Source organism: Melopsittacus undulatus, chromosome 12, assembly GCF_012275295.1.
Source record: "Melopsittacus undulatus isolate bMelUnd1 chromosome 12, bMelUnd1.mat.Z, whole genome shotgun sequence".
Classification (NCBI taxonomy): Eukaryota; Metazoa; Chordata; class Aves; order Psittaciformes; family Psittaculidae; genus Melopsittacus; species Melopsittacus undulatus.
In genome coordinates this window covers 20,090,813-20,115,341 of record NC_047538.1, presented here as the reverse complement: position 1 = coordinate 20,115,341, position 24,529 = coordinate 20,090,813, and the positions used below count along the sequence as shown (strand labels likewise).

The following is a 24,529-nucleotide window of genomic DNA, read 5'->3' as shown; positions in this document are numbered from 1 at the left end:
ATGGTTCTATCAAAAATATGTTGTCATAACCCACTGAATTCAAAACACCACATCAGTGGTGTATTTGAAGTTAACTTGTGTGCCAATTTATACACTAAATATTACGCTAAAGCATAAAACAAGAACTATAGCAAATAACTAATGAGGGATGAAAGCAAGCAGTAATGTCAAAGAAACAGAAGGAAAAAGAATTAAGATTACTAAAGTCAAGTTACATACTACATAGTTGCATGTAATTTAGGCTCATCTACAGAACAAAATTTCAGGTGTGTAACTTAAATGAAATAGTTCACAACATATTTTAAAATAATTAATGCATTTAAAAAAAACCCAGAGAATAACATCTGGCTGCAACTGGCTGTGCTGAGCCAGACATCCATGAACATAAAATGTCAGCATCAAAGAAGTGTATTTCATGGATTCTTGTCTGATCTAGAGAAGACAACCTGTTAGCTGTGTATGCTTCTCCCTAACCGGTACTAATTCACCCTGGAGAAGTTTAAATAAGAAACACTGCAAAAATCTTACTATGAAATGTAAAGCAAAAACCAGGGATTCACCCAAACAGAAAGAGCGACACGGTAAACGACTCGCAGAGTACCCAAGGTACGTACTTTGGCCTCTTCTGCTTGCTTCCTCAGCTCCTCAGCCTCTGTTTCTAACTCAGCATTTTTCTTCTTTGCAACTTTCAGTGCCTCTTCTGCATCCAGCAAGTTCTGCTTAAACCCTTTGATATCTGCATCATGTTTAGTGACCAGCTCAGAAGTTTCCTTTTCATACTTTGCCTGAAGATCCTTATACTGATTCTGGCTTGTCTCGATTTGCTTTTTCTGATAGAAGACAAAATTGGAACACAGTTAAAGAACAGAAGTACAATATTCTGCCCACAGCTACTGCTTTTACAGCTGTCCTTACCATGTCCGTAAGTTGATCCTGCATATTTTTCAGTTCTGCTTGATGAATCCTGAGGGTTTCTTGCTGACTCTGCTCAGCTTTCTGTGTTGTCTGCTCCACATTTTTCTGAAGCTGAACAGCCTTTTCATTTGCTTTTGTAAGCTCAAGTTGTATTTGCTCCAACTGCCTAGAAAGACCAAATAAAAGAACATTACTTTTTGCTGACAGCACAACCAGCTCAGAGATGAAAGACTCAAAATTACACTGAAGTTCTATGTTCCGTCCAAGCATTTAGAAAGAGATTTAATTATTTAACATATAGAGAATGTTCTGCTAAATTAAACACACATAAGTGAGTCCAAGCACTTGCTTGTGAGCAGAGCAACACAGCTGCCAGCTATTTTGCCCCCCAGTCTGTGGTATTGTAAAGAACAAATATTCACATACAATTTTTATTTGAAACAAAACACATTTTCTCTTGATAGACAAAAATGTGACCAAGGTTTTTCATATACCCAAATAAATCAAGCTTTGCAGGTAAGGTCATTTCCTCTGGGCAATGAGAAGCATGTTACACAAGTGCTTTAGAATTATAAATGGTAGATGCTGTTCAGATCACTCTGAGGAGACTGTTTTGATTAATTCAGAATGCTAGAACAAGTTCACTTGTCACATCAATGTGACACTCAGGAGCATCGTGTTCAGATAATTACAGAAAGATAAGATGAGAAGCTGGAGTGCAGGAGAAATGAATTACTGTGACACTGACAGAATACCTTTCTTTTAACCGGAGCTCATCATTCATTTTTGTAAGCTGGGCAGAGCTGTCTCCTGAAGACTTCATGATTTCTGCAATATCATTTTCAAGTTTGGCTTTAGCTGCAACCAGTTGCTGTTCTTTCTGTTCTCGCTCCTTCAATTTCTTCTCCATCACTGAGCAAGACAAAGGTTGTTAGTCAAGCGCATTTCAAAGAAAAGGTATGCACAGCCCAGCTAGCAGACAGTGAAGGACTATAACCAGAGCAATAGCGATGCTACAGATGTTGCAAATTACCTGTTTAAAGTAAAAAATTATGATTGTTCAAACTTTCAACTGTAGCAAAAGGTTAAGAACTCTCCAGAAATAGTGAAAAAGCAGCTAGTCAAGAAATCTTTCAGAAGTGATTCACTTCAGGCCATGAGATGTGGATATGAGTTCTACCCATATCAGAGGGTAATCAAGCAGAGGGGTCTGCACACCTTACAAGTGAGGCATCTCATCAGCAGAGCAGTGGAAGACAAGCAATGCAAGCAACATGAAGCTACAGTGAAAAAGTTATTTAGTCCAGGACAGACACTGCCACCAAGAGCAAAAGCAGCCCTTGGGATGACTTCTACAGTCCCAATAATGCCTTGAAAGGCTTGCTCACAGGGTGCACACCCATCCTTAATTTCTTTCTACACCAGTTTTAAATTGACATGTACACTAAAAAAATACAAAAAGACTCCCTCCTATGAGACAGGAATGAGGAGACAACTAGACTAATGCACAGTCTTTTTGATGTCCTTTAAAAGAAGACACGGCTTCTAGGAATTAACTCTCATGTTTGTAATGTTTCAGCCTGGTCCCCAAGCCTTTGCCTGGTATCTGACCATCACCACAGCATGATTTTGTGGCAAACTGAACAAGGATTTGACCCTTGATTCAGAACGCATTCAGCCATGCATTCAGAATGGCTTTATTGCACTAGTTCCTTGACATCACCATCACCATCTTGCTAGGTCACTATACACAGTGCCACAAAAGCTGTTCTCTGCCTAGCAGAAGGCTTTCTCTTGAAGGCATATGCATTTGGGAAGCTGTTACGTAATACAGTGTGGCGAGCTGAGCAGGAGGAGGCATATGGAAGCACAAAGCTGATGCATTGTTCAGAACATTCCGGTTTATTACTTCCTTACCAGTCAAACTAGACTTCAGCTGTTCCAGTTCTGAGGACATGAGTGCAAACTGCTCTTCTTTTTGGCTTAGTTTTTTTATTGTTTCTATGCAAGTAAAATTTTGAAAATAAAGTTAGTCACTACTCAGATGCAGACAATTCCACCTACTTGCAAGGTATATAACTCTCAAGAAGAGAGGCTGGAAGTAATCCTGTCCTTTCCAATGCTGCTGAAGCTGCTGTACCACCACATGTAAATTTGAAAGTGCATGGAAGGAACCTTAATTTTGCAGCATTTATTTTCTGCAGCTTTTTAGTTCTTTGTTTGGTTTAGCAACAGACATACCTTGCATGGTTTGCTGAACGTTTTCTGCTTCATCAGCTGCACTAGTAAACTTTTCTTTCTGAAAAAATGGATAAAAACCTAAGGTAAGGTTTGGTAACAGCAGTATAATTCAACCACTGAATGTATATTAGGTGTATTTCAAGTGAAAAATAGATCAGTCTTGATTCCTATTAGACAGATCCAAAGTTTCTGAATTACAGTTTAGTGTAGATGTATTCAGCACCATAAAGCAACATTTCCCTTTCCTTGGTTACAAGTCCCTAAGCATTCAAAATAACTTCTCCACCAGCAGGCTTAGCAACAGAACTGCCACCACAGAGTCCAGTGTGGCATTTCTGGATTCAACACAAGAAGCCATCCATGCTGTTTACAGGCTGCACATTGGACATTTGCAACCCTGTGATCAGTCTTGAATCAGTGTTTTCCAGCTCTACCAGCAGGAAGAGATGCTCAGATGTGAAGAAAAGGGAGGATGTTGAGGAAGATAAGTGACAGCCCCTTCCACCAACTTCAAATATTTACTATGGCTGTGGAAAGATTTTGACAGGAATGGTAAAACCTAAGAGCATTTCTCTTTGTTACTAACGCCAGTGTAGTTTCTCAGGAAAATCCCACCCAATTACAGAATACTTACAAATTTAATGACATTTGCAAAATGAGAAATCAGATTAAAAATGTCCTTGAAACCCTTTTGTAAGACGTGTGTATCACAAGCATTAATTTGTGTAAGTTATAACAAAGGGCCACATGTTCCTTAGTAAGTAAATTTAAACTACATGCTGCTTTGTTTTGGTTTAATACTTCATTTGAAATCTGTAAACAGATGAGTTCTATTTAGACAAAACACCTGGTAACACAGACCTCAGGTGAAATGCTCTTCATTCTGAGACAGAGCCTATTAGTCCTGAACTTTTGCCTTCTTTTCATAGGTAAAACAGCTTTGAAACACTTTACTCAGAGTCAATCCACAGATTTCACATTACACGCTCACCATGAAAACCAAAATCCAAAGGATAAAGTCAAAATGTTGGGGTGTTACTCACCAAAACTTGAAGCTCCTTTTCCAAAGAATCTTTAACTTGATTTACTGTACTCAAGTTTCTCTCAAGGTCAAGAAGCTTTTGCTCTTTGCCCTGAAGTTCTTTGGCCAGATTACTAGCCTAACAAGGATGATGAAATGGGAGTAAAATAAAATTACAAACATGAATGGAAAATTAGGAAAATTAAAAGGTGAAGCTGAAAGAAATAAATACAACATTAAAATCACTGTAAGATGGAAAAAATAAATGAAAAACTGAAGGCAAAAAGTGATGTGTTAACTGAGTGAAGCTAATTTCCACAGATGACTACATACATCACAGTGTTAACTGCATCTTGGAATGTATTTGGAATCATTACAATTTAGTTCTTGGAACTGATGGTGAAAACATTCTTTAATGGCAGATGGTTTTGAGTATATTCACAATTTCAGCATCAGCTGAACCAGTAGTTGTGGCTCTTTATTAATTATTTTAACTGATCAATTTAGCATTGATGCTTCAACACTGGCTATTCAGGCCAATGCACATCGGATGCAGTTTTTCAGAAGGCTCTGTACCACCCAGGGGTAGGGCAGAAATCCAGTGTGACCTCAAAAACAGAGTCAAAGCTCCACAGAAATCTGGTATCTCAGCACCACCTGTAAAGGGTTTAAGAAAGCTATTTCAAGTGACTTCCCCACTGCTCTTAGAATCACAGGTCCGGCTTGTCAGCTCACAGACTGGGGATGCTCTAAAATGAAATGGTATCTTAGCACCTACGTGCACTGGTGGAACAAATTCCATGTACTGAATGCCAGACTATCAACTTTAAAGAGACAAAAGACCCAAAGCCATGACCGATCTTGGTAAGATGTATCACATTGCAGTCTGTGCTTCAGGAATACTGTGAAGCAGTGGCTAAAAACATCACTGCATACCCTTGTCTTAAAAACAAGTTCAACCATGATCTTTTTTGCTTGCTTTTGTTTTTAATAGCTCCTTCCATCACTGTTTGATGAGCGGCAAGGTAGTGAAGGTACGGAGGGAAAAATTACCCATTGCTTCCCAAGTCACTTTACCTGAAACATCTATCACCAAAGGTTAAAAACTTAAGATGTTTGGATTCTTCCCCCAGATAAACCAACAAACTGACTTTTCCATAATAGAAAGCTTTCAGCAGAGGCACATCAGAGCCTGCAGCAAGAAAATGCACACAGAATTTTCTTCTGCTGCTTAGTGGTGCAGACTGAGCACTAGAAACCTGTTGACTCAACCCACTTAACACTTCCTCTAAAGCTCCTCAGATGGTACTAAGATACACATTGGATAATACTGTCTCTTCTGTGATGTATTTGCTATAGCAAATGAGAACAGTACAAATGTAAAATAAAAGTAAAAACAAAAGGATGGATGTTGATACAAACCTTGCTATTTCCATCAACCTTTTCAGTCTCTAAAGTCTGAATTTGTTTCTCAGCTGCCTCAAGCTGCTTGCTAAGTTTCTGGATTTCCAATTTACCTTCAGAATTGGCTTTCTGAAGTGCAGCAAGGTCCAAAAGCTTTTCTTCAGCAGCTTTGATCTGTGGTGTAAGACTATCAATAACTTTGGTTTGTTCATTGTACTTGGCTTGCAGTACCTCTAGCTCCTTTACCTTTATTTCAGCTTCCTGTAATTTGTTTAAAGTGTCTTCCATTTCTACTAGATGCTGATCTTCCACACTTTCCAGTTTGGTCTTCAGGCTTTCCAGGTTTTGCTCTTTCTCCTCTGTGACTGCCACCAGTTTTGCTTTCAGTGATTCAATCTCTTTTAAATGATGAGATTTTTCATTTTCCTGCTTCAGTTTTAAGTTTGACATTTCATTTTCATAGTCTAGTTTAAGTTTCTCAATCTGAGTCTTCAACTCCGCAAATTCTGCTGACTGAGGCCCTACACCTTTGCTGAAAGAAACCTTCAGTTCTTCCATTGCTTGCTGATGGGAGGCAATTGCAGATTCCAGCTTTGATTTCCACAGCTCTATTACATCAGAATTCTCCTTGTTGGCATGATCCAGCTTAGTTTTCAGGGATTCATTTTCTTTTGTCATTCTCTCATTTGAAGCTGAAAGTGTTTTGATCTCTTTCTGCAACGCTTCTTCACTAACTCCAAACTTCTCTTTCAGTGAATTCATCTCAGTCTGATGTTCTTTGCTAGCTGCTGCCATTCTTTCTTGCAAAGCACTTATTTCTTGTAACAATGAAAGAGAAGTGTCCACATCATCAATGTGTTTACTAGTCTCTAATCTCCCTCGAAGCTCAGCTACCTCCTTCACCCGCAATGCTAGGTCTCTTTCTAGTTCCATGATGCGTGATTTTTCTGACACCGTGGCCACCTATGATTGACAGTGTTTTAAGAAAAGAAGAAAGAATTATAAAAGATATTTTGAATACAAAAACTACTTCAGCCTCACTGAAGAGAAACCACTGAATGTTGCACACTAACTAACATTATCAGTGCATTCTTGCCAGCATTTTGGAGAAGAACATCTTTGAGTTTCTCTCTCAACTCTTTTTTCTATGGAAAATCTAGAGAAACCTTTAGAAAAAGAAAAGCAAAGGCTGCCTTTACATGGAAGGCTGTGAAACAAGGACAACTCTTGTTTCAGTAGTGTATAAGCATTGCTTTAAAATGGGAAAATCACATCTTTCTATTACATGTATATCTAAAGATGGAATTCAGTTAAATTAATTTTTCTGACGTTATCCAGAAATAACAACTTGCTTAACTTACAAACTAATAACATTATTAGTTTGTAACAACTAACAACATTAGTTATTAGTTAACTAATTAGTTAACATTAGTTATTAGTTAACTAATAAACATTCATTGTTTAACAAAATGTTTCTCAGAACCATTTTAAAACAGATTGGAAAAGAATGGAGAAACACAAGGTCTTTATTTGGTGAAATTAATTGCTTCCAAAATAACCTCAGAGAAAAATACAAACACATTTTAAGCCTACAAATCCTTGGAAACTCCTACATCTACTCCATTGATCTCTCTGGAAAAGTGTCCTTACATTATCCGAGCTTTTCACTGACTGCTGAAGCAGCCTGTGTATAGAAAAGCATGCAAAGCTACCACAATTATTTCTAATTACGAAGTTACTGTTTCAACCTCATTATAGAAACATCCTGAAAAAGATGATACTTACCTGCAATTGCTTTTTGGAAGTACTTATGATAGAACATATTCCTGGGCTTGTAATATTCATTTTACCTCAACTTCAAGGAAAGCTGTATGTGTGAGCATGAATATATAGGTATACCTACCCTTAAGAATTGACAGTGACATTCTGATTTAGGACAAGTTATGTCCAGTAGTGTTTTGACAAGCAACAGTATTACTAAAGCTACTGAGATATCCATCAAGAGATGTCATGAGTAGAAATAAAGTACTAAAAAGCCATTGCAAACCACAATTGGCAAAGCAAATAATACAACTACTATTTAAGACCTCAAAACCAAGCCACAACTACTAAGTTTGTGTTAAAAGCATTGTCATAGTTGAACTTTTTTCGATTTAATGAACTTTGCTACTTTAAAAAACAAACCACTGAATGCTGCTGTCAATTCACAGCCCCATGTGCTGCTTCTGCCTTGGATCCAAGAATCAGTTTTGCAGTTAAGACATCTTACCTGAGTTCATCTGAAGGAATGAGTATACAGATAGAGGCATATGCACACACACACCACTGAAGCTCAAAATTCATGCTACTTTTTCAAGTGTTCCAGCTATACCTATAGCAGGCACTGATCGTGGCAGGAGCAAGGATGTGTTTCAGCATGTGTTACACCCAACAAAGTGCGTCATCAGAAATCTTCCACAACACAAATCAGTCTTGTTATTCAAATAGTGAAAACCATTACCCTAGTGTCTTCTAACTCTCTCTGGAGTTTGTCAGCTTTGGTCTTTTCAAAGAGCAGGCTCTGTTCAAGCTCCTTAATGCGGGCATGCTCCAGTTTGGTCTGCGTCTGTTAGTAAAAAGGGAAAGGAAGAGAACACAACGGTGCCACCATCACATGCCAGCACAAGAGGAGGGAGCCACATGCAGGCCGTGCTGCCAGAATCTTCTATCAATGATAAGCAGAGAAGATGCAGTGGATAAAATGAACAGGGAAATGCTATGGATGAGAAAGATGGGCTGAGAGCGTAAATGGACTGACATGTAAAAACCATAAAAAATGGAAAAAAAAATCACAAACAAAGAAATATGAACAAAAAAAAGTTCCATGCAGCTGAGTAGAAGTTATTTATCAGTACATGAAGTTTTCAGCACAAATTAGAATAGTTATGTAAAAATATATATATGTATATATATCTATACCTGTTCTAATAGGATGGTAAACCCCTCTCTACTTGTCATCCCACTAACTTTTTTCTCTAATGTATTTGGCTTATTTTATGATGTAGTTATGAACCAGGGGACAAAAATTCACCACTGAAGCTCATGTGACAATCAAACCCTTTTTTAAACACAACTGTATCTCAAGTCTCAGGCATTAAAAAAATCCTTTTGGCAAAGACCTGGGCACATTAAGGCTCATTTGTCACTATATGTTATTTGAATAGAAAAAGATGGCTGTCTGTAACTGCAGAACTCTCCTAGTTTCCCTCCACTCCTCCTCTTTCAGGAAAAAACAAGCAACAAGTAAGATTCTGCGAAACGAGGTAAAGAAGTGAATCAGTCTGGTTGCTTCATAGTTACTGAAGTCTAAATACCTTGAACAAGATGTGGAAGTAAGGAAAGGAAAAAGATACATGTAATTCTAACAGGTTCCTAAATAGGAGCAGGAAGCAGAGGAATGTAAGTGAGCAGCTACCTCCTGCCTTTTGCTTACAAACCGGTACCATCCTGAGCAGGAACACAGAATTGGATATTCTGGCTTGAGACCCAGATACTCCTAGAAGCTTGCAAGCGTGCTTCAAGTTTGACAGATGCAGGTTAAGTCCAGCAGGCAGGTCAAATGTGACCTGCACCTCTGAAGTGGGGAGTTGAGGGAGAGAAAAGAAACCTAAATAGGTAAGAAAGAAGTAAGTGCCACACTTATCTCTGAAGTGCTGAGATTCAAGTGTTGTGTCAGTCTTGACAGGTCACTTAAATTTACTGAACAATCCAAATGAAAAGGATTACAAAGTCTCTTGTTGCTTCGCAGTGTCCTTTCCAAGAAGAGCAGCTTCTCGGGGCTTACACACAACCTGAATAAGGTGGGTGTCTGGAAGAAGACTAGATGAAGTGGAAGATGGGTTTATTAACTGAGGAAGTTTTATCCATCAGTCTTGATGAAAGCCACAGTTAATTTACTGCGGATCAAAGTAACAGAGTAACCCCAAACCTTATGAACTAGTATTAACAGAAGAGTCCTGCATCTTGAAGAGCTATCCAGTGAACACCACATTGAAAGAACCTGAAAAGGCAGGAAAATACAGGAATAATTCCAAAGCCACAGCACTGTGTGCACAGCTGGCAGGATGCTGCTGCTTCCCTGATCTTTATCATACAGTATGTAAAAGCCCCTACAGAATTGTTATTTATAGAGTGACAAGCTGATTAGCACTGCCTCCAAATCAGACACAGCAGTTAAAGACCTTATGAAGTCTCTGCAGAGCAAGTGGGATGGGGACGAGCCTCTTGTTACGTACGCTTCATGCCTGTTCTTCTTCAGACACAGTATTCCTTCTGATGGCATCAAGTGATCTTCTTTCCCAAAGCATGCAGACGTCGGTGGTTTTACTTTTAAACGTTTTTTCCAGTTGAAAACAGTTGGCTGTGTTACTATGTACTTACTACATCCGTAATACTAAAGCCCAAACACTCAAAGTTGTTTCTTAGATGCATCTGTATATTGAAATTTCATAGCAGATTTGTGTCTCTCCCAGTGGAAGATCTCCAGTGTACATGGGGAAAACCTCCCCAGGAACAGAGATTACTGGTTTTGCATCCCAGAGTGTTTGAAAATAGAACTAAGTACTCTATGGGAAATAACATTCTGTAAGTGGTTGTTATCTCAGTGCCCTCTCGGACACATTAGTGTTAGTCCTGATCCACAACAAAACCCCAAGTTTGAAGAGTAATCTATTGTAAGAAAAACAGAACATTCATACCTTCCTTGTTCTAATTCACTAATGGGATCTATTAAAAACCAAACCTGATTGTTGCAGGATTCTCCCTGCATGACTTACACAAACTTCAGATAGTGTATTTTGCAGTTCTACATAAACCCCAGAACACTTTGATCATTTATTTGATAGACATTGCTTTAGTCCTGTGAAGATCAGATATACCATCACTGATCACTAGTTTGGGTTATTTGTTTTTAATCCAATCTCTTATATATTACAAAGGGAAATAAGTTTAAATCCTACCAAAATGAAAATAAAAGATTAAAAAAAAACCCCTCCAGAGATCTTTGTTGGACACCTTTTTCCCCATTTAGGGCATGAGGGATTATCTTTAAACAAGTCTGATTTCCAAGGGACAGGTTCCAGTTTCCCCAGGGTAAAACTCACTGCAAAATTTTGAATCACTCAGATTTCTCTTTTGATCAGGTACAGAGAGAGATGTTGAAATGATTGATGTTTCTCTTTGAGGAAACCCAGAGCACAGTAAACTGAGAAGAGCAGAGTACTACAAAAAGAAGAATTTGATTGTAAATCTTAATTTGGATGGAAAAGAAAAACAGAAAAGACCATCTCCCCCCCAGAAAGGAAGCATCGTCACCAAAGCTTCACAATTAGATTAAGAGTCCTAGGAAAATGGGACAAGCCTGACTCTGCTTTGAACCTTAAAGAATCCCACTCCAGTAGAGTTCAGAGACCAGTCACCAGCTATTTTCAGCACCTGTGTATTCCAGCTACTCCATCACTTAAAAACAAACCTCAGTGTTAAATTATCCATCCATAGGGCACACTGTGAAATTGTGCTGAAGCCATAAATGCTGATAATAGGTTCTAGGATAGGGGCAAGATGACTTTCAGTCCTTTCGTGCTGGGATAACAATCACAGAACATGACTGAGATCATGGAGCATTAGCCTAGAAACTAAATGATCACCCATGTGTCTCCTTTAGAGAGGGAAGATGTCCATTTTTAATGGAAAAATTGGAATAGGGGAATCGGGAGTAAAGGTAGGATTAAACAAGGAGTGCACAAAACAAGAGAAGGAAGGGCACATGCAGATTTACTTCTAACACACCGTCAGCCTGATTGGAAGACTAGAGGAGACCCAGATCGCTGAAGTAGCTTCGCAAAAGGAACACCTAAGAATGCACAGCATAAAACCAGTTTTAGTCTTGAGAACTTCCTATCATGGCTGGGGATGCAGCAGAGGAGGCAGCCTGGGATACATTTCCCTGATTCCAATCAAAGAGAGGGCTTTTAAATCCCACTATTCTGAGGCAAGAGGGCTGCTTAAACATCTTGTAAGGCAATTTCTGTTAGCCAGTAACATGTATTTTTCCTACATAATTCAGAGAGAAGCTACATGAAGATGCAGTAAAATCAGACAGATTTGCACACTGATTTGTTATCATCTCTCCCCTTAGCATTTCATGCTAACAAAAAAAGGAAACAAACAAGAGGAGGTGAGGAACATACTGATTTTCTTCCTCAGAAAAAATAACCAGCTAATTCCATTCAGCATCCACTGAAAAGCAGCAGGAGCTCATAGGAAAGCACACAGGATTTTGTGTTGAGAACTAAAATCCTACATTTAAATGAAAGATGTTTCCAGATCCTGGACAGACATTTCCTACAAGCTCCTCTATTCTTCAGTTAGCTGCAAAGCTTTTGATCCTAGAGAATTCTAAGGACACATTCGCCCTCTCTCCAGTTAATGGGGATTACAACATTTAGTCATTACACACATTCTTTTCAATAGATGTTGTAATTGCTCTGAAAGCAACATGCACACAGATACTACAGTCAATGTTTCAATAACAGATTATGCAGTTAGTGAATAAGTATAAGCATTTTCTGCACACAATCTGTTAACATGGGATGTCTCTGCACACTTAAGTGCCCTCTTACATTTTCTGGGTCTTCCGAAATCTGCCTCTTTCGCTATCAGTAAAATTAAAGAAACAAACAAACAACAATATTTCACCTGCAGACTCAGCACTGTCATTCCAGCAAACAACAGGATACAGATCATCATCTCAGTTTAAACTCTTGTAGGTATGCAGCTTGGCAAACCAGAGTCTTTAAGCTGGTTTGCCACAACTAGCGACTAATTTAACAAAAAAAGCTTAAAATTATCCATGGACTAAACAATAAAAAGAACATTCTATGAAGACTCTAGATAGGTATCTTAAAATGAATGGAAGACTAAAATAAAAGAAATGTTATATGAAATGAGTAATTTCCATAAGGCTAGCACTTCAATTGGAAATGGTTCACAGGAACACAAGTTAATGAAGTTTGTACTTTATACTGTGCAACGAATTCTAATGTTTTTCTGATTAGATACAATGGAGCAACTAAAAAGTATCTTGCTTATTAACTTGAAATTTGGGATAAAACTTGGCAATTGCCAAATATCTGCGAGTAATCATTAAATACTTTCTATTCTGATTGTGTAATAACACTGTTGCAGCCCAATATTACTTATACACACAGTACAGATATAAAATCTGCACACATTAATGGCTGTGTAAGTTTTGTGTGCAGTAACTCTCAGGACAAAATTCTTTGATAATCTTCCCTAGGGAAATCACAGGGATTAGGCAAAAACTGACTGAAGACAAACAGGCCTGGTCTTCAGTATTCATTTTCAAAGGCATAAATATTAACTTGCAATTTCATAACTTCAACATTATTTTTTATGGTCATTACCTTTAATATCAAAAGGTGAAATATTCTATTAATTAATTACTATAAACAACTACAGCCATTCCACAGTACAACCCTTCCTGAAGTGTGTAACAATGAAGGGTGTAATCCCAGTTTCGGAACAGTTTACTCGGGGACTGCAGAACTAGGCACCATTTTCATGTGATGTGCATATACTTGGACCAGTATTGCATTTACTGTTCATTCTTGCCTTTCTCTTCTAGAGAACAACACACTTAATCTGAACTGACTGCAGTTCTGTATCCTACTATAAATCCCATTTACAAAGCTGGAGATATTTTACCTCTAGGTCTCCTTTGGTAATGGATTCTTCTTCCACACGGAACTGAAGGTCTTCAACTTTCCTGTGGGGAGAGCTCATTAAAATTCAGATAACTTTGAAAGAAAATGCTTTCAAGTTTACTTTTCAGTGGAAATCAGAATTACAGAGACATCATTCTGCTTGTACCAGCAAACTGCCAGGAACATTAAGAAGAAAGCATCAGACAGAAGGAAAGACCCTGTCTTTAAAACAACTACAGACCAAGGCAGGAATCAGCTTTCCTGTTGCTCTATGAGGAATTTTGTTGCATTTTCTGACAAGCTAAAAAGAAAACCTTGAAGTCATCATTGATTCTCTCATTCTTTCACCCTCCCGCCTATCCTCAAAAGAGCTGACCTAAATGAACAGTCTGATCTCACATTCTGTATGCTCTACCACTCTCCTAACAAACAGTCAGGAAGTCAGGACATATCCAAGAAGCCCATGGACCTTTTGGAAGTGCACTGGTCAACTTGCATCAAAACTCTAGCAGAGACACACGTATGTTAGGTGTCAGAATGAACTGCAAGATGAAGAATAGGAGTGCAAGCAAGAACATTGACTTGACTTGCCCATATACAGGAGTTTTGGAATGAGAATATGGAGGTGAGAAGCTAATACCTGACTCAGAATTAATTTTGTAAGAAGCCATTTATTCCCTCCCCTGACTTTGGTATTAGCCCAATGAGCAAGGGTCCAGATCTCCTCCTTTTCCCCTTGTTCCTTTCAGCACTGTAAGATGTTGCAAAGGAAAAGACAAGCACATCTTTCCTTTGAATTACACACACTGCTTCTGCACACAGCTTGGCTGACAGATACAGGAATAATTGTATCAAAGAGTTACAAGTGATGGATCCCTAAAATAAAGGACAGTAAGAACTTATTACTGGAAGAGGGTCTCACCACTGTGCTTTGGGAAATTGAATTAAAGATTATTTGACTTTAAGTCACTGCAGAGACTAATTTGAATGCATATTACAGAGAACTTTGAAGGTAAATAAGCCTGGAGTGGTGAGGAGGAAGGAGAAATATTGTATTGCTGAGGCTGTGAAATGTTTTCCCGGCTGCAGGACATCACTTGGGTGAAGGGGCAGCAGACACACATCAGCACTGTCACGCTGCCTAGCAACATGCTGAAGGTGAGCTCAAGGCCATGGAGGATTGCGGTAAAACAGACCCCCACTGACCTGGCACTCAGCAAAAAGTAGGTCCCCAGTCAGGCTGCTGAGGGGCTGCAAAGCTGCCTTTTCATTCATTTATTTATGTTTAATTGAAACCCCCACTGCATCATTTCACAGAGACTACACAAATCATTCCAGACCCAACCCTAGTGCTTGTTTTCAAAATACAGTTAGAATAGGTCCCATGAAAAGGCAACATGAAAATTGGAAAGGAACTGCCAGGGTTTACCACTGCATTTTCTCATCTGTGATTTCTAATTTCAGGCAGGCCTTTCAGAGACGTTGACAGCTGACTGGTTTCAGGGGCCTACAGGGCAGACTCACAATGGGTTTCTAAGCAGACTCTTGGCTTTTCAAAAGCATTCCAAATCCAGCAAAACAATTCATCGAATTATCTCCTCACCTAACCCTGACCCCACAATTTATCAGGTTATTTCCTTTCCTAACCTCACTTTACCTGTTTTGTAACCTCACTTTCCTCAAATGGTTATGAAAAGGAATAAGAAAAGGCAGTAAAATTAACAGCATTAGTACTTTCCTGTAAGAGACAGACCCCACCTAGAAGCACATGACTAATAGGAATAAATGATCCACAAGAGAACTAAACTGTAAATTCCTAATCCAGCACTGTCAGGGAATGAGATTATCAAAATTTTCATTTGGAAGTGGAAGAAGAGTGTTTCAAGAATATCAGGTAAGATCCATTCATTTCATATACGTAGGAAAAAATCCTTCTTAAGAGAAAGCAATACTAAAAGGAATGAGTTGAATGAAATCCAGCTATAAACAACAGTTATAGCCGCTAAGCAAGTCCACTTTCTTTGGCTTTTCCTCTCCAAATTTAAGAGAGGGGTTATTTTAGTATTAATTTTAAGATACTGCAATATGATTTTATACAATAATTGCTCCATCTGTATTACTCAGAAATAGTTTCATATCTAAAAGTCACCACAGCATCTGCTTTTAATACAAAGTTTGTTTTTAACAGTTCTACTAATGAAGACAGGTTTAGGTTACCTTTTCTCTTCCTCAAGCTGATTGAGAAGCTCCACCTTCTCCCTGTCAGCAGCCTCCACCATAGCTCGTAGCTGGTCCATTTTTGCTTCCATCTCCAGTACATGCTGATCAGCAGGAGAAATAAGAGCAAAATCTATTAAGATGGGCAATATACAATTTTTTTCCGAGTTATATATCTACACCTCAGTAATCACCATTTGGTAAAGTGATGGGCCAAGGCACAGGAAGGTTATCATACTCAAATACGTATATAATAAAAGAGTGTATAGATGTGTAGAGAAATTCAACAAAAATGAGTTAAAGTAGATCTACTATCTCATCAAGCCAAAGCTCTCACAAGGACAATACCACACGTATAGACTACTTTAACTTTAGACTATTGCCTCTTATTCCCAGACCTTTGCAATCAGAAATCACAATCTTGGAAAGTAAGTCAACTGCATTAAAGCCTCTATTTTAAGAACAGCGATACCACTCTTACCCGATCATGTCCATCCCGAACAAGTGCTAATTCCTGCTCTATTTCCCCTACGTGACTGGTTGCTTTTGCAACTTCTGCCCTCTCCAGGTCCCTTTCTGCCAGGAGCTGTTCAATGTGTTGCTGCTTCTCCTTCAGTGCCTCCTGTAGGGCTGTGGTACCAGATATTTTTCTTGCATACCGGGAAGATGTTTCTGTCAACTTCACAAAGTAAACAGGTTAAAGATCATTCTGTACCAAGTGAAAACAAGGGGTATCTCCAGACTCTACAAACACTGGGTTAGTGAAGCAAATGCTTTCTGTGACCTACTGTAACTTCTCATTTTCTTTGAATTAGTTCATTTTCTAGTATTGAATGGCCATAAATGTGTAGTAAAACTGCTTTGTAGCAATCACCAGCAGTGTGTAGGAGACAGAAGGGTTGAAGTGAAAATAGAAGGCTGGTCTCAGTTGAAGGTGTGCTTAGTAGACTCACACAAAGGCCAGCTCATGTCTATAAGTATCTTTCTGCATAAAAAAAGAAAGGCAGCCTTTTTGCAAGTTAAAGATTTTAGTTACCAAGTCACCATCTTGGGTCACCAGCAGCAGTATAACATTTCCAAATGCTCTATCAAAAGCTTTTGGAACTCCAGCCAGGATTTGGCACCTTTACTACAGCAGTAAAACATCCAGGATGAAGAGCGTTTACCTTGACCTAAAAAGGCAGCCTTACAGCTAAAACCTTGTGAAGAAGAACAATTGGTATCTGATTAAAACATGCTCATATCTCTTGGAATTAATTTACTTCTAGAGGAAAAAAAATCTGAAAGATTTAATGTAATGAGTATAGATAAAAATGAATCCATCTGGAGAACTATGGCTAAAATGAACCTTGGGGTGTTCCTTGACCTTGCATGATCTCTGCTCTACTGAATGGAACCAGTGTCAGTGAAAATTCAGCATGGCCCTGTCTTCCACTTCCTCAAGAGTTTTTAGCTAGAAGGGAAAGTAAAGAAACTGAAATTATGTAGTAAAAGTGAGCAATAGTTGTGAAAGCAGCAAAAACTGAACCAAAAAAAAAGACCTAATACGGCTTACAAAGCCTGACTTTAAGCTTAACAGTTGAGAAAATTAAGTCTTAAATGAGAACATCTCAGTTACAGACTTAACTGAAACAAAAACCAATGGATGAAGGCTTGCTCTCCTGTTATGTTAACTTTTAGCTCTGCCTAACAGTACTGTCCAAGAATAGGAGCATGTTTCTTCCACGATCCTTTGAGATCAAGATGCTGAAGAGTACTTGCCATATACAGCCTGGAATGCTGACACTGGCCAACATCCCCCAGAGAAAGCGTAATGCAGACGTATTCTGGCATCACAAAAACACACTTCCCTTTCTGTTGCCATGATTTCTAAACAATCCCTCTAACTTGTCTACTCACAGCACTGAATGATACAGCTATCATCCATTGCATCCTCTATCAAGTGACTGAGAAGGTATGAGAGAAAATAAACCATCTTCTACTTTGATGCTTACATCAAAGAAATCAAAGGTTTCTAGAAGATTCCTCATTCCAGAATGTACTGCTTTTTAACAATTCTAGCTCTTCATATCAAACTTGACTTAATTTCTGAGTCCAAAAGAAATCAAAAGATTTCAGAGAAACATAGACTTGGAAATAAATACAAACGGCATCAGACAGCCCTCTTAAATCATTACATCACCTGCTTTGACAGTTGCTTTTCTTACACAGGAAGAAGAAAACAGCAACAGCCCTGAATAATTGACAAGACTGTGTAAGAGCCCAGCAATGTCCACACAGGTTATAGCTTTCCTTGAAACTGAAGCCCGAGAAGTCTGCTGTGTCAAAACTGATTTCAGGAAACCTGGGCTCTTCAGCAGCTTATCTTTTAAACAAAAAGTGTCAGAATTGTTTTGACAGTCCCTTTAGCTTGGATGCCAATCACATGTTCATATTGCCGGAGGAACAGAGTTGGAAGAAAGCTACAATTCTAATTCCAGAAATAATGGATTACAGAAGCTTTACATTTTATGGCCCAAAACATGCCCTGGGGCACAGCACAGAGGGAAAAATAAGCAAATATATTGTAGACATTTACAATGTGTAACTGTACTCTCTCGTTGATTAGAGTATCACAGCATATGGAATGAGATGTGGAGATCCATGTTAATGTTTCTCCATCAGCTCATGAAAGCCTGCTCTGAACCCGAGGTAAGTGCACCGATTTCAAACTAGGGGGCACTCTGCAGCCAGAAGTTTCAGAAGGGATTACCAAAGTCCCACTGTTTGTGCCAAATTAAAATCCCTCATGCTTCCTGTGATAAGGTATTAACCCTGCTGCCCTGACCAACTGCTGACCTCTGCTTGCCTGTAATCTGCTCCACTTTTGAAGGGCCATAGGGAGTCACCTCTCTGCTCTGCACCTGCTGGTCAGTGGGACAGTATGCCAGCTCCCCAGCTCCAGACCAGTGATCCCTTCATTAGATACATCTATGTACTTTGATTTTTAAAAAGGAAAAATCTAGGGTGCCTGTGCAAGGAAACCCCAAGTATTTCTATTATTTTAATTGCCTTAAGAGAGAGGCTTTTTAAAGTCAGCTTTCTCAGAAGATTCCCGTTTTACTGCTGTAACCCAAGATTAGAATGAGAGCAACTTCAAAACAGTCCACAGTAACTGTATTAGGCAGAATTAGTAGTGTTAGAATTCACCTGAGCCACTGCACTGTGTAACATTTAGCCTTTATGAATTCATAGAATAAAAACCAAATGTAAAAGAAAAGAAAGAGGCTTCTTGTCAGCAAAGACTTGACAACTGCTACTTCTGTATTTCCCAGCTGACTCATCTCATTAACAGCAAAAGAAAACCTTTTATATTTTGATCAATTTGAAGCTTCCTGCTAAATAAATCAAATTTCATCTATGGAAGCTTTAGTGCATGAGATCCTCAAACACAAACCCCCTATGACAGAGGTAGTGCTAGGAGAATGAACAACTAAATAGAGATTCCAGCCAGAGAATATCGATATCTTTTGGGTTTGTCGGCATCACAAGCCCCTTTCTTATTGCAGTAACTCAGCCTGAATTAACTCTGTAAGCTTAAAACTCAGCCTGAATTAACTGTGTAAGCTTAAATATTCAAATATTCAGCTACTCTCCAGGGCTAGCTAAGATTTCCTTCCTTCATGCATGCTTTGAATGAAAAAAGGAGCACAATTAAATGTATACTGTGCTCTGTTCAAGATCTGTTCTAGTCTCAATTTATGCAAGTAGATCACAGGCAAGTGCCATGTAGATTCATTCCTGTTTGGAAATGTAAAGCATGCAATAGAAAAAGAAGCTTACTAGTCCTGTACGGCTTGGCTTGCTGCTTACTGAAGATGCCACAGAACTGAGGGAGCTCAGGGAAGATGCACTTGGACTACGCTTTATGGCTGTGGGAGTCGCGACCACTTTCCGCACGGTTGTCTTTGCTTTGGCTGGTGTGGTGGAGGGGAATCCGATCTTCGTGACTTTGTGGACAGGAGCAAACAAGCCATACTTTGGCTGACACTGAAAATACCTTTAAAAAAGCAAAGCAGACAGATGTGAGTGTTCTATTAACTTCTGTCTTTTCAGACACATGGGTCTGGGCTTCACAAAGCATTCTAGATAAGTAGTCTGAAAGTACTAAAGGACAAGGTAACAGCTGGTGACAAATGCACCTACAATAGATTGTCTTTAGTTTTTTAAACACTAGATTTGGAAAGGGCACTTTGAACAGTTGAAACAGCCTGAAAATATCAGACCTCCAAAGTTCAAGAGTAAACTCTTGAGACAGAGCTGTTTCCTAAAAATTCCATTCAGCTTCAAAGCTTAACACGCATCACCTTCCTCTTTGATACATTCCTCTGAGCTGACAATAGTAATGTGATGGCAAAGTTAAAAATCAGATTTTACTTAAAGCAAATAGTTTTCTATTTTATTACATGTACATCTATACATGAATGCACATGTGATTATGCAGAACATTTCTCTTTGGTTAAGTATGACAAATGCCACTTAAAATTTTAAGTTGCGATCTCCTATGTTAAGGTGGTACAATCCTTGCAAAACCTCTTTTTAGTGAATTAAATGACTGTTTCTTACACCAAATGAGACAGAAGGTTGAATTCTGATGTGAATTAATACTTTCTAAGTGTGACTTACTGGAGGAAGCTTCTGTATCGTTCCCAATCTTTACAATGAGACAACAACTGGTATAGAAGCTTTCAGCTCCTGTGATGCAGGCAGATTTCCCTCAAGTTCAGCTATTAGATACCCAGAGAAATGAATTAAGCATTCATTCCTAGCTGAGAAACGAAGCAGACGTTCAAAAAGGAGGAAATCGTGTTTTCCATTACCAGTCTATGAATAAAACTCACAGGGGAGTAGAAGAGATCTACTAATCCCATAAAAGTGGAGTTGATGAAGACTTTCAGAGATGTGTAGGTGTCATAGAATTCAAATCAGTGTCTAACGACCCAGCACCACCAGCAGACAGTCGGGATTACAGCCTAACGACTTCCCTGGATATAAGTTTCATGTACAATATTAAGAGAACAACACAGAATAGAGAGATGCAAAATCTTTAAGGCGCCTGCTATCTGATGATAGACTCACCTTGTTCCAGCAACAGCTCCATCATTCTTTCCCAGAGGTTCATCCAGTTCCACTCCACACCACTCTCCTTTAGCAAAGTCTGTTTCTCCCAAGAAACGCACAACTCCAGCTTTTGTTCCACCAACCTGAGGCAATAAGACACACAACTGCATTTATTGCACTTCCAAATTAAGATACCAAATAGAGTGAGAAAGCTTTTCAGTATAATCATGTTCACAAAGCACATGAATGATGTGACCAGTTCTTTTTTCCAGCTGCATATTCCTTTGCCTCCAAGTCTGTTTTAATGTTGAGCAGATCTTCACAAGCAAATTCTTTACAGAAGAAGGAAAAATACAATTTCTCTAGCATTTAGTTCTGTTCAATCCGGTATTCAGGAAGTATGCCATGACTGAAGGCCACAATTCTATTAGGTGACTTGATACTGTTTGTAGCCACAAGATTAAAAACACATTTAAAAAGACTCTTTAAAACCAATGTACTGAATGCAATAGATTTGTACTATAGTTTCACATAAATTTCTATCAGCAAATAAGGATTTCTAAGAACTGCTTATACTTACTCTGTGAGGAAAAGTAAAAGAAATGAGAAAAAAGCCTTTCCTATTTTGCCTAAGGAATTATTCAGATAAATGACATTGTACAGCCCTCTTGCATTTAAAGAGCTAATACAAAGCATGATGCACACTGCACTGCAAAGATGTAGGTACATACAGCTATTTGAACTCCTGGGGAAGGGACAATCATTATCCTTTCTTCACTAAAACCCAATCAACCAACCAAAAAAAAACCAACCAAACCCCCCAAACACTCTTAGATCGAAGACAAGAAACCAGTTGTTTTCAGACTTAGAATATTAAGTATTTGCAGCCATTCCAATGACTCACAATGTCTGCAAGATCCAACTGTTCATAATGCCCAGGGGAGGGAAGAATTAAATTAAGCGAAGAAGCAAAAGGTGTTAATGTGGCTGCCACTTGCCAAGATGGGCCACAAGCCAGAACTACAGGATTCCTGCAGGTCAGAATGACAATATGTTGTGCCCTATTTGTGTGAAAATCTGTTCAGCCTGCATCTAGCATTATGAAAATAAGCAACTGTTAATGAAAACCTCTTCAGGCAAGTCACTGAATTTAACATGGACTTTTTTAGGGCCATTAGGGTTTTTTCCACTTGTGTTTTCCAGTGCACATATTACACAATGAGGAATATTCTGAGAGCTTGGATGTAACCTGCTAACACCAGGACCCTTTTCATATACTAAAATGTAAATTAGAATTTCATGTAATTTTTACATCAGACATTCTATTTATTAGGGAGAACTTCCAAGGATAACCAGAGAACAAGCAACTTCCTGTGCCATAAATTAAGGTGCATGATGACAGTACGCCAGATAATTCATATTAATACATTTGGGAAGTGTTCACACAAGAGGTTAACTGTGAGGAATCTAGGAATGAAGGGTATTACCTTGCATGAAAGCACTAAGTGTCCACAAAGCACTAAGCTAGTGCACAGTAGCTGCTACACACATTTTGCTTTAGCTTCTGGCTCATCAGCTTTCCAGAGCTGACAGCTCTGTCAGTGATGCAAGGCTCCAGCTGATGGGTAAAAAAAACCCAAATCCATTCAAACCTCTGAAAACCAGGGAAGAATAATTAATCCTTTTGATATTACTAAAATAAAACAGCTGACAGAGCTATTCCATCCCTATTCATGGTAGCAGCCCCCGTCTCTCTCATTAGAGGCAGTCTTGAAACAGTATTTCCTCTGCAGATCCCCTTTACATCTGGCTTTAAGTGGCACTGTGGCAAATTATTACTCTTCATGGAATAAAAATACACAAAGTTTACAGTTATCATGACTCAGCCTAATATAGTAACTAGTAGAACGTTTGGTATTTGGTGCTCTTGGCAGAGAACAGACAAACTTCCCCTCTCTAAAAACAAGCAGGAGTAGTGTCTTGGAAGTAAAGAATTATAACCAGCCAAAACAGTCACAGGATCTCCTCTGTGGGACAGCGGGGAAGAGGGAATATATAATGTATATAATAAATACAACATTTGTTAAAAGTATTTCCTGGGAAGAGATATCCCTGAAGTTAACACATTATTCACCCTCAGACATAACCTACTTTTTTTCTGGAGGATAAATATCATTAAGTACAAACATAAGAATGAAATTTAACTGAAGTGTGAGAGAAAAACATGCACGTGTCCACAGGATCAGTCCCTGATGGGTCTTCCAAATTCTCCTTCTCCTTTCTATCAAGTTTGGGTGTTTTGTGCTGTTTTTTTTCTTCAAAGGTCAATTTGGAAGACACCTTAAGGTGAAAAGATTGGTCAGTTCTATGCAGTTTCCCTGCTCAATTCTGTACTGAGGTCTGCCTGAATCAACAGAGTCACACAAAAGAGGCTGTAAAAAAACCATTAAAGAAATTAGACAGGAAAACTAAAACAATAGCCTAGATAAGAAGCATCCCTTCAAAGACAATAGTCAGGTTTGTGTCAGCACAGAGGGATTCCTCAGCTCCTTCCACAGAAGCTTTCAGGCAGGCCAAGGAATTTCACTGCAGTTCTGTGATGTGTGTGCGCTCTTGCTTTGTTTTGTAATGAACAATCTAAGTCAGTTACCAACACACACAGAGAAACCTTTTATAGGAAGGAAAATGGGGGGAGCAAAGTAAGCTATCTGAAGCACAGCAGTGGAAAAGGATAACTACATGCAAAAACTCCCAGAGACAGGAAAAAAATCTGTTCCCTCCAACTCAAACTGTTCATAAACCTCTAGATAAAGTCATGCTAGCTCCAGGATAATACACATTAAACTTGGGTGCAGAATATTCATCCCATTTTGTTTCATACCTTGGCCCAGCTAGTCTTCCACATTTAGGCCAAAAATGCATGGCATTTGTTTCGAAGACATTGCATCCAAATCTGGAAGGAAAGCTCTGGCAATGACCAGTGTCCACTGGACCTGCTCCAGCAATCACAGTGGATGTGCTCAGCCCGGTGGGAGTGAACAAATGAAGGAATACATATCCCGAGAACATATGGGGATGCACAACATGAGATCCCCAGGAGAAACAGCAATGAGACTTGCCCTGTAACCATGGTAGCAGGGTTATTTTAAAACAAGATGCAAGGAAGGATGCCAAGGAATTTTGTGGGTTTTTTTTCCCAAACCTAGTCAAGCTTCTTTGAATAACTGGCTACTACACCTCTGTTTCCTACAAATATTGAAATGGCATCCTTACCTATAGTAGAAATCAGAGAATACTGGGGCAGTGGAGTGCTGATACACAGCATTACTAAAGGTCTATGTATGCAGTTTTTCTTAGTTTCAAGCAAAAGTCTTCTAAATCTTCAGCTTTAAAGACAGAGTCAGCATTGCTCTATGAAGCCTGAACCATATATATTTCTCTCCAACTGCAATTAAGCACTCTGCATGTGATGACACAACATAACCACTTGTTCCCTTGGTAGTACAATGTGAGGTGCTCTTGTGAAATGCAGTAGGGTAAAGGCTTTTATAGAGCCTGGTATGAGTTGGAAGGGACCTGAAAGCTCATCCAGTTCCAACCTCCTGCAGGGACACCTTCCACTAGAGCAGGTTGCTGCAAGCCCCATCCAATCTGGCCTTTTTCTATGCATAGAACTTGCTGTACATACACAGACCTACACTTAGCGCTCTAAAGGGGAAAAAAAATAAGGATGCAATTACACTAAACTGTATGTACCAAAATGAAAAAAGAATTGTACTTACAGAATTAGAGCATTTATTATAGAATTATAGAAAAATTATTAAAAACTATAATCAAAGGAATGATAGCCAAACATGTAAAAGAAGCC

General features: G+C 38.9%; 1 protein-coding gene across 6 annotated transcripts in view; it reads right to left on the bottom strand.

Moving 5' to 3' along the window:
- Positions 1–24,529, bottom strand: part of CLIP1 (CAP-Gly domain containing linker protein 1) — a 69,096-nt gene that overhangs the window by 20,442 nt on the left and 24,125 nt on the right. For 3 of the 6 annotated variants that reach the window (XM_034068087.1, XM_034068089.1, XM_034068088.1), the window contains exons 4-16: positions 20,680–20,804; positions 19,384–19,600; positions 16,043–16,240; positions 15,562–15,665; positions 13,346–13,406; positions 8,082–8,186; positions 5,600–6,544; positions 4,200–4,316; positions 3,157–3,214; positions 2,833–2,916; positions 1,671–1,827; positions 916–1,081; positions 615–830 (exon numbers count right to left, since the gene is read on the bottom strand). In XM_034068087.1, coding sequence (XP_033923978.1) covers positions 615–830; positions 916–1,081; positions 1,671–1,827; positions 2,833–2,916; positions 3,157–3,214; positions 4,200–4,316; positions 5,600–6,544; positions 8,082–8,186; positions 13,346–13,406; positions 15,562–15,665; positions 16,043–16,240; positions 19,384–19,600; positions 20,680–20,804 — 2,553 coding nt within the window. The remainder of the gene's footprint in view (positions 1–614; positions 831–915; positions 1,082–1,670; positions 1,828–2,832; positions 2,917–3,156; positions 3,215–4,199; positions 4,317–5,599; positions 6,545–8,081; positions 8,187–13,345; positions 13,407–15,561; positions 15,666–16,042; positions 16,241–19,383; positions 19,601–20,679; positions 20,805–24,529) is intronic. The other 3 variants (XM_034068091.1, XM_034068092.1, XM_034068090.1) reach the window with 2 other exon arrangements.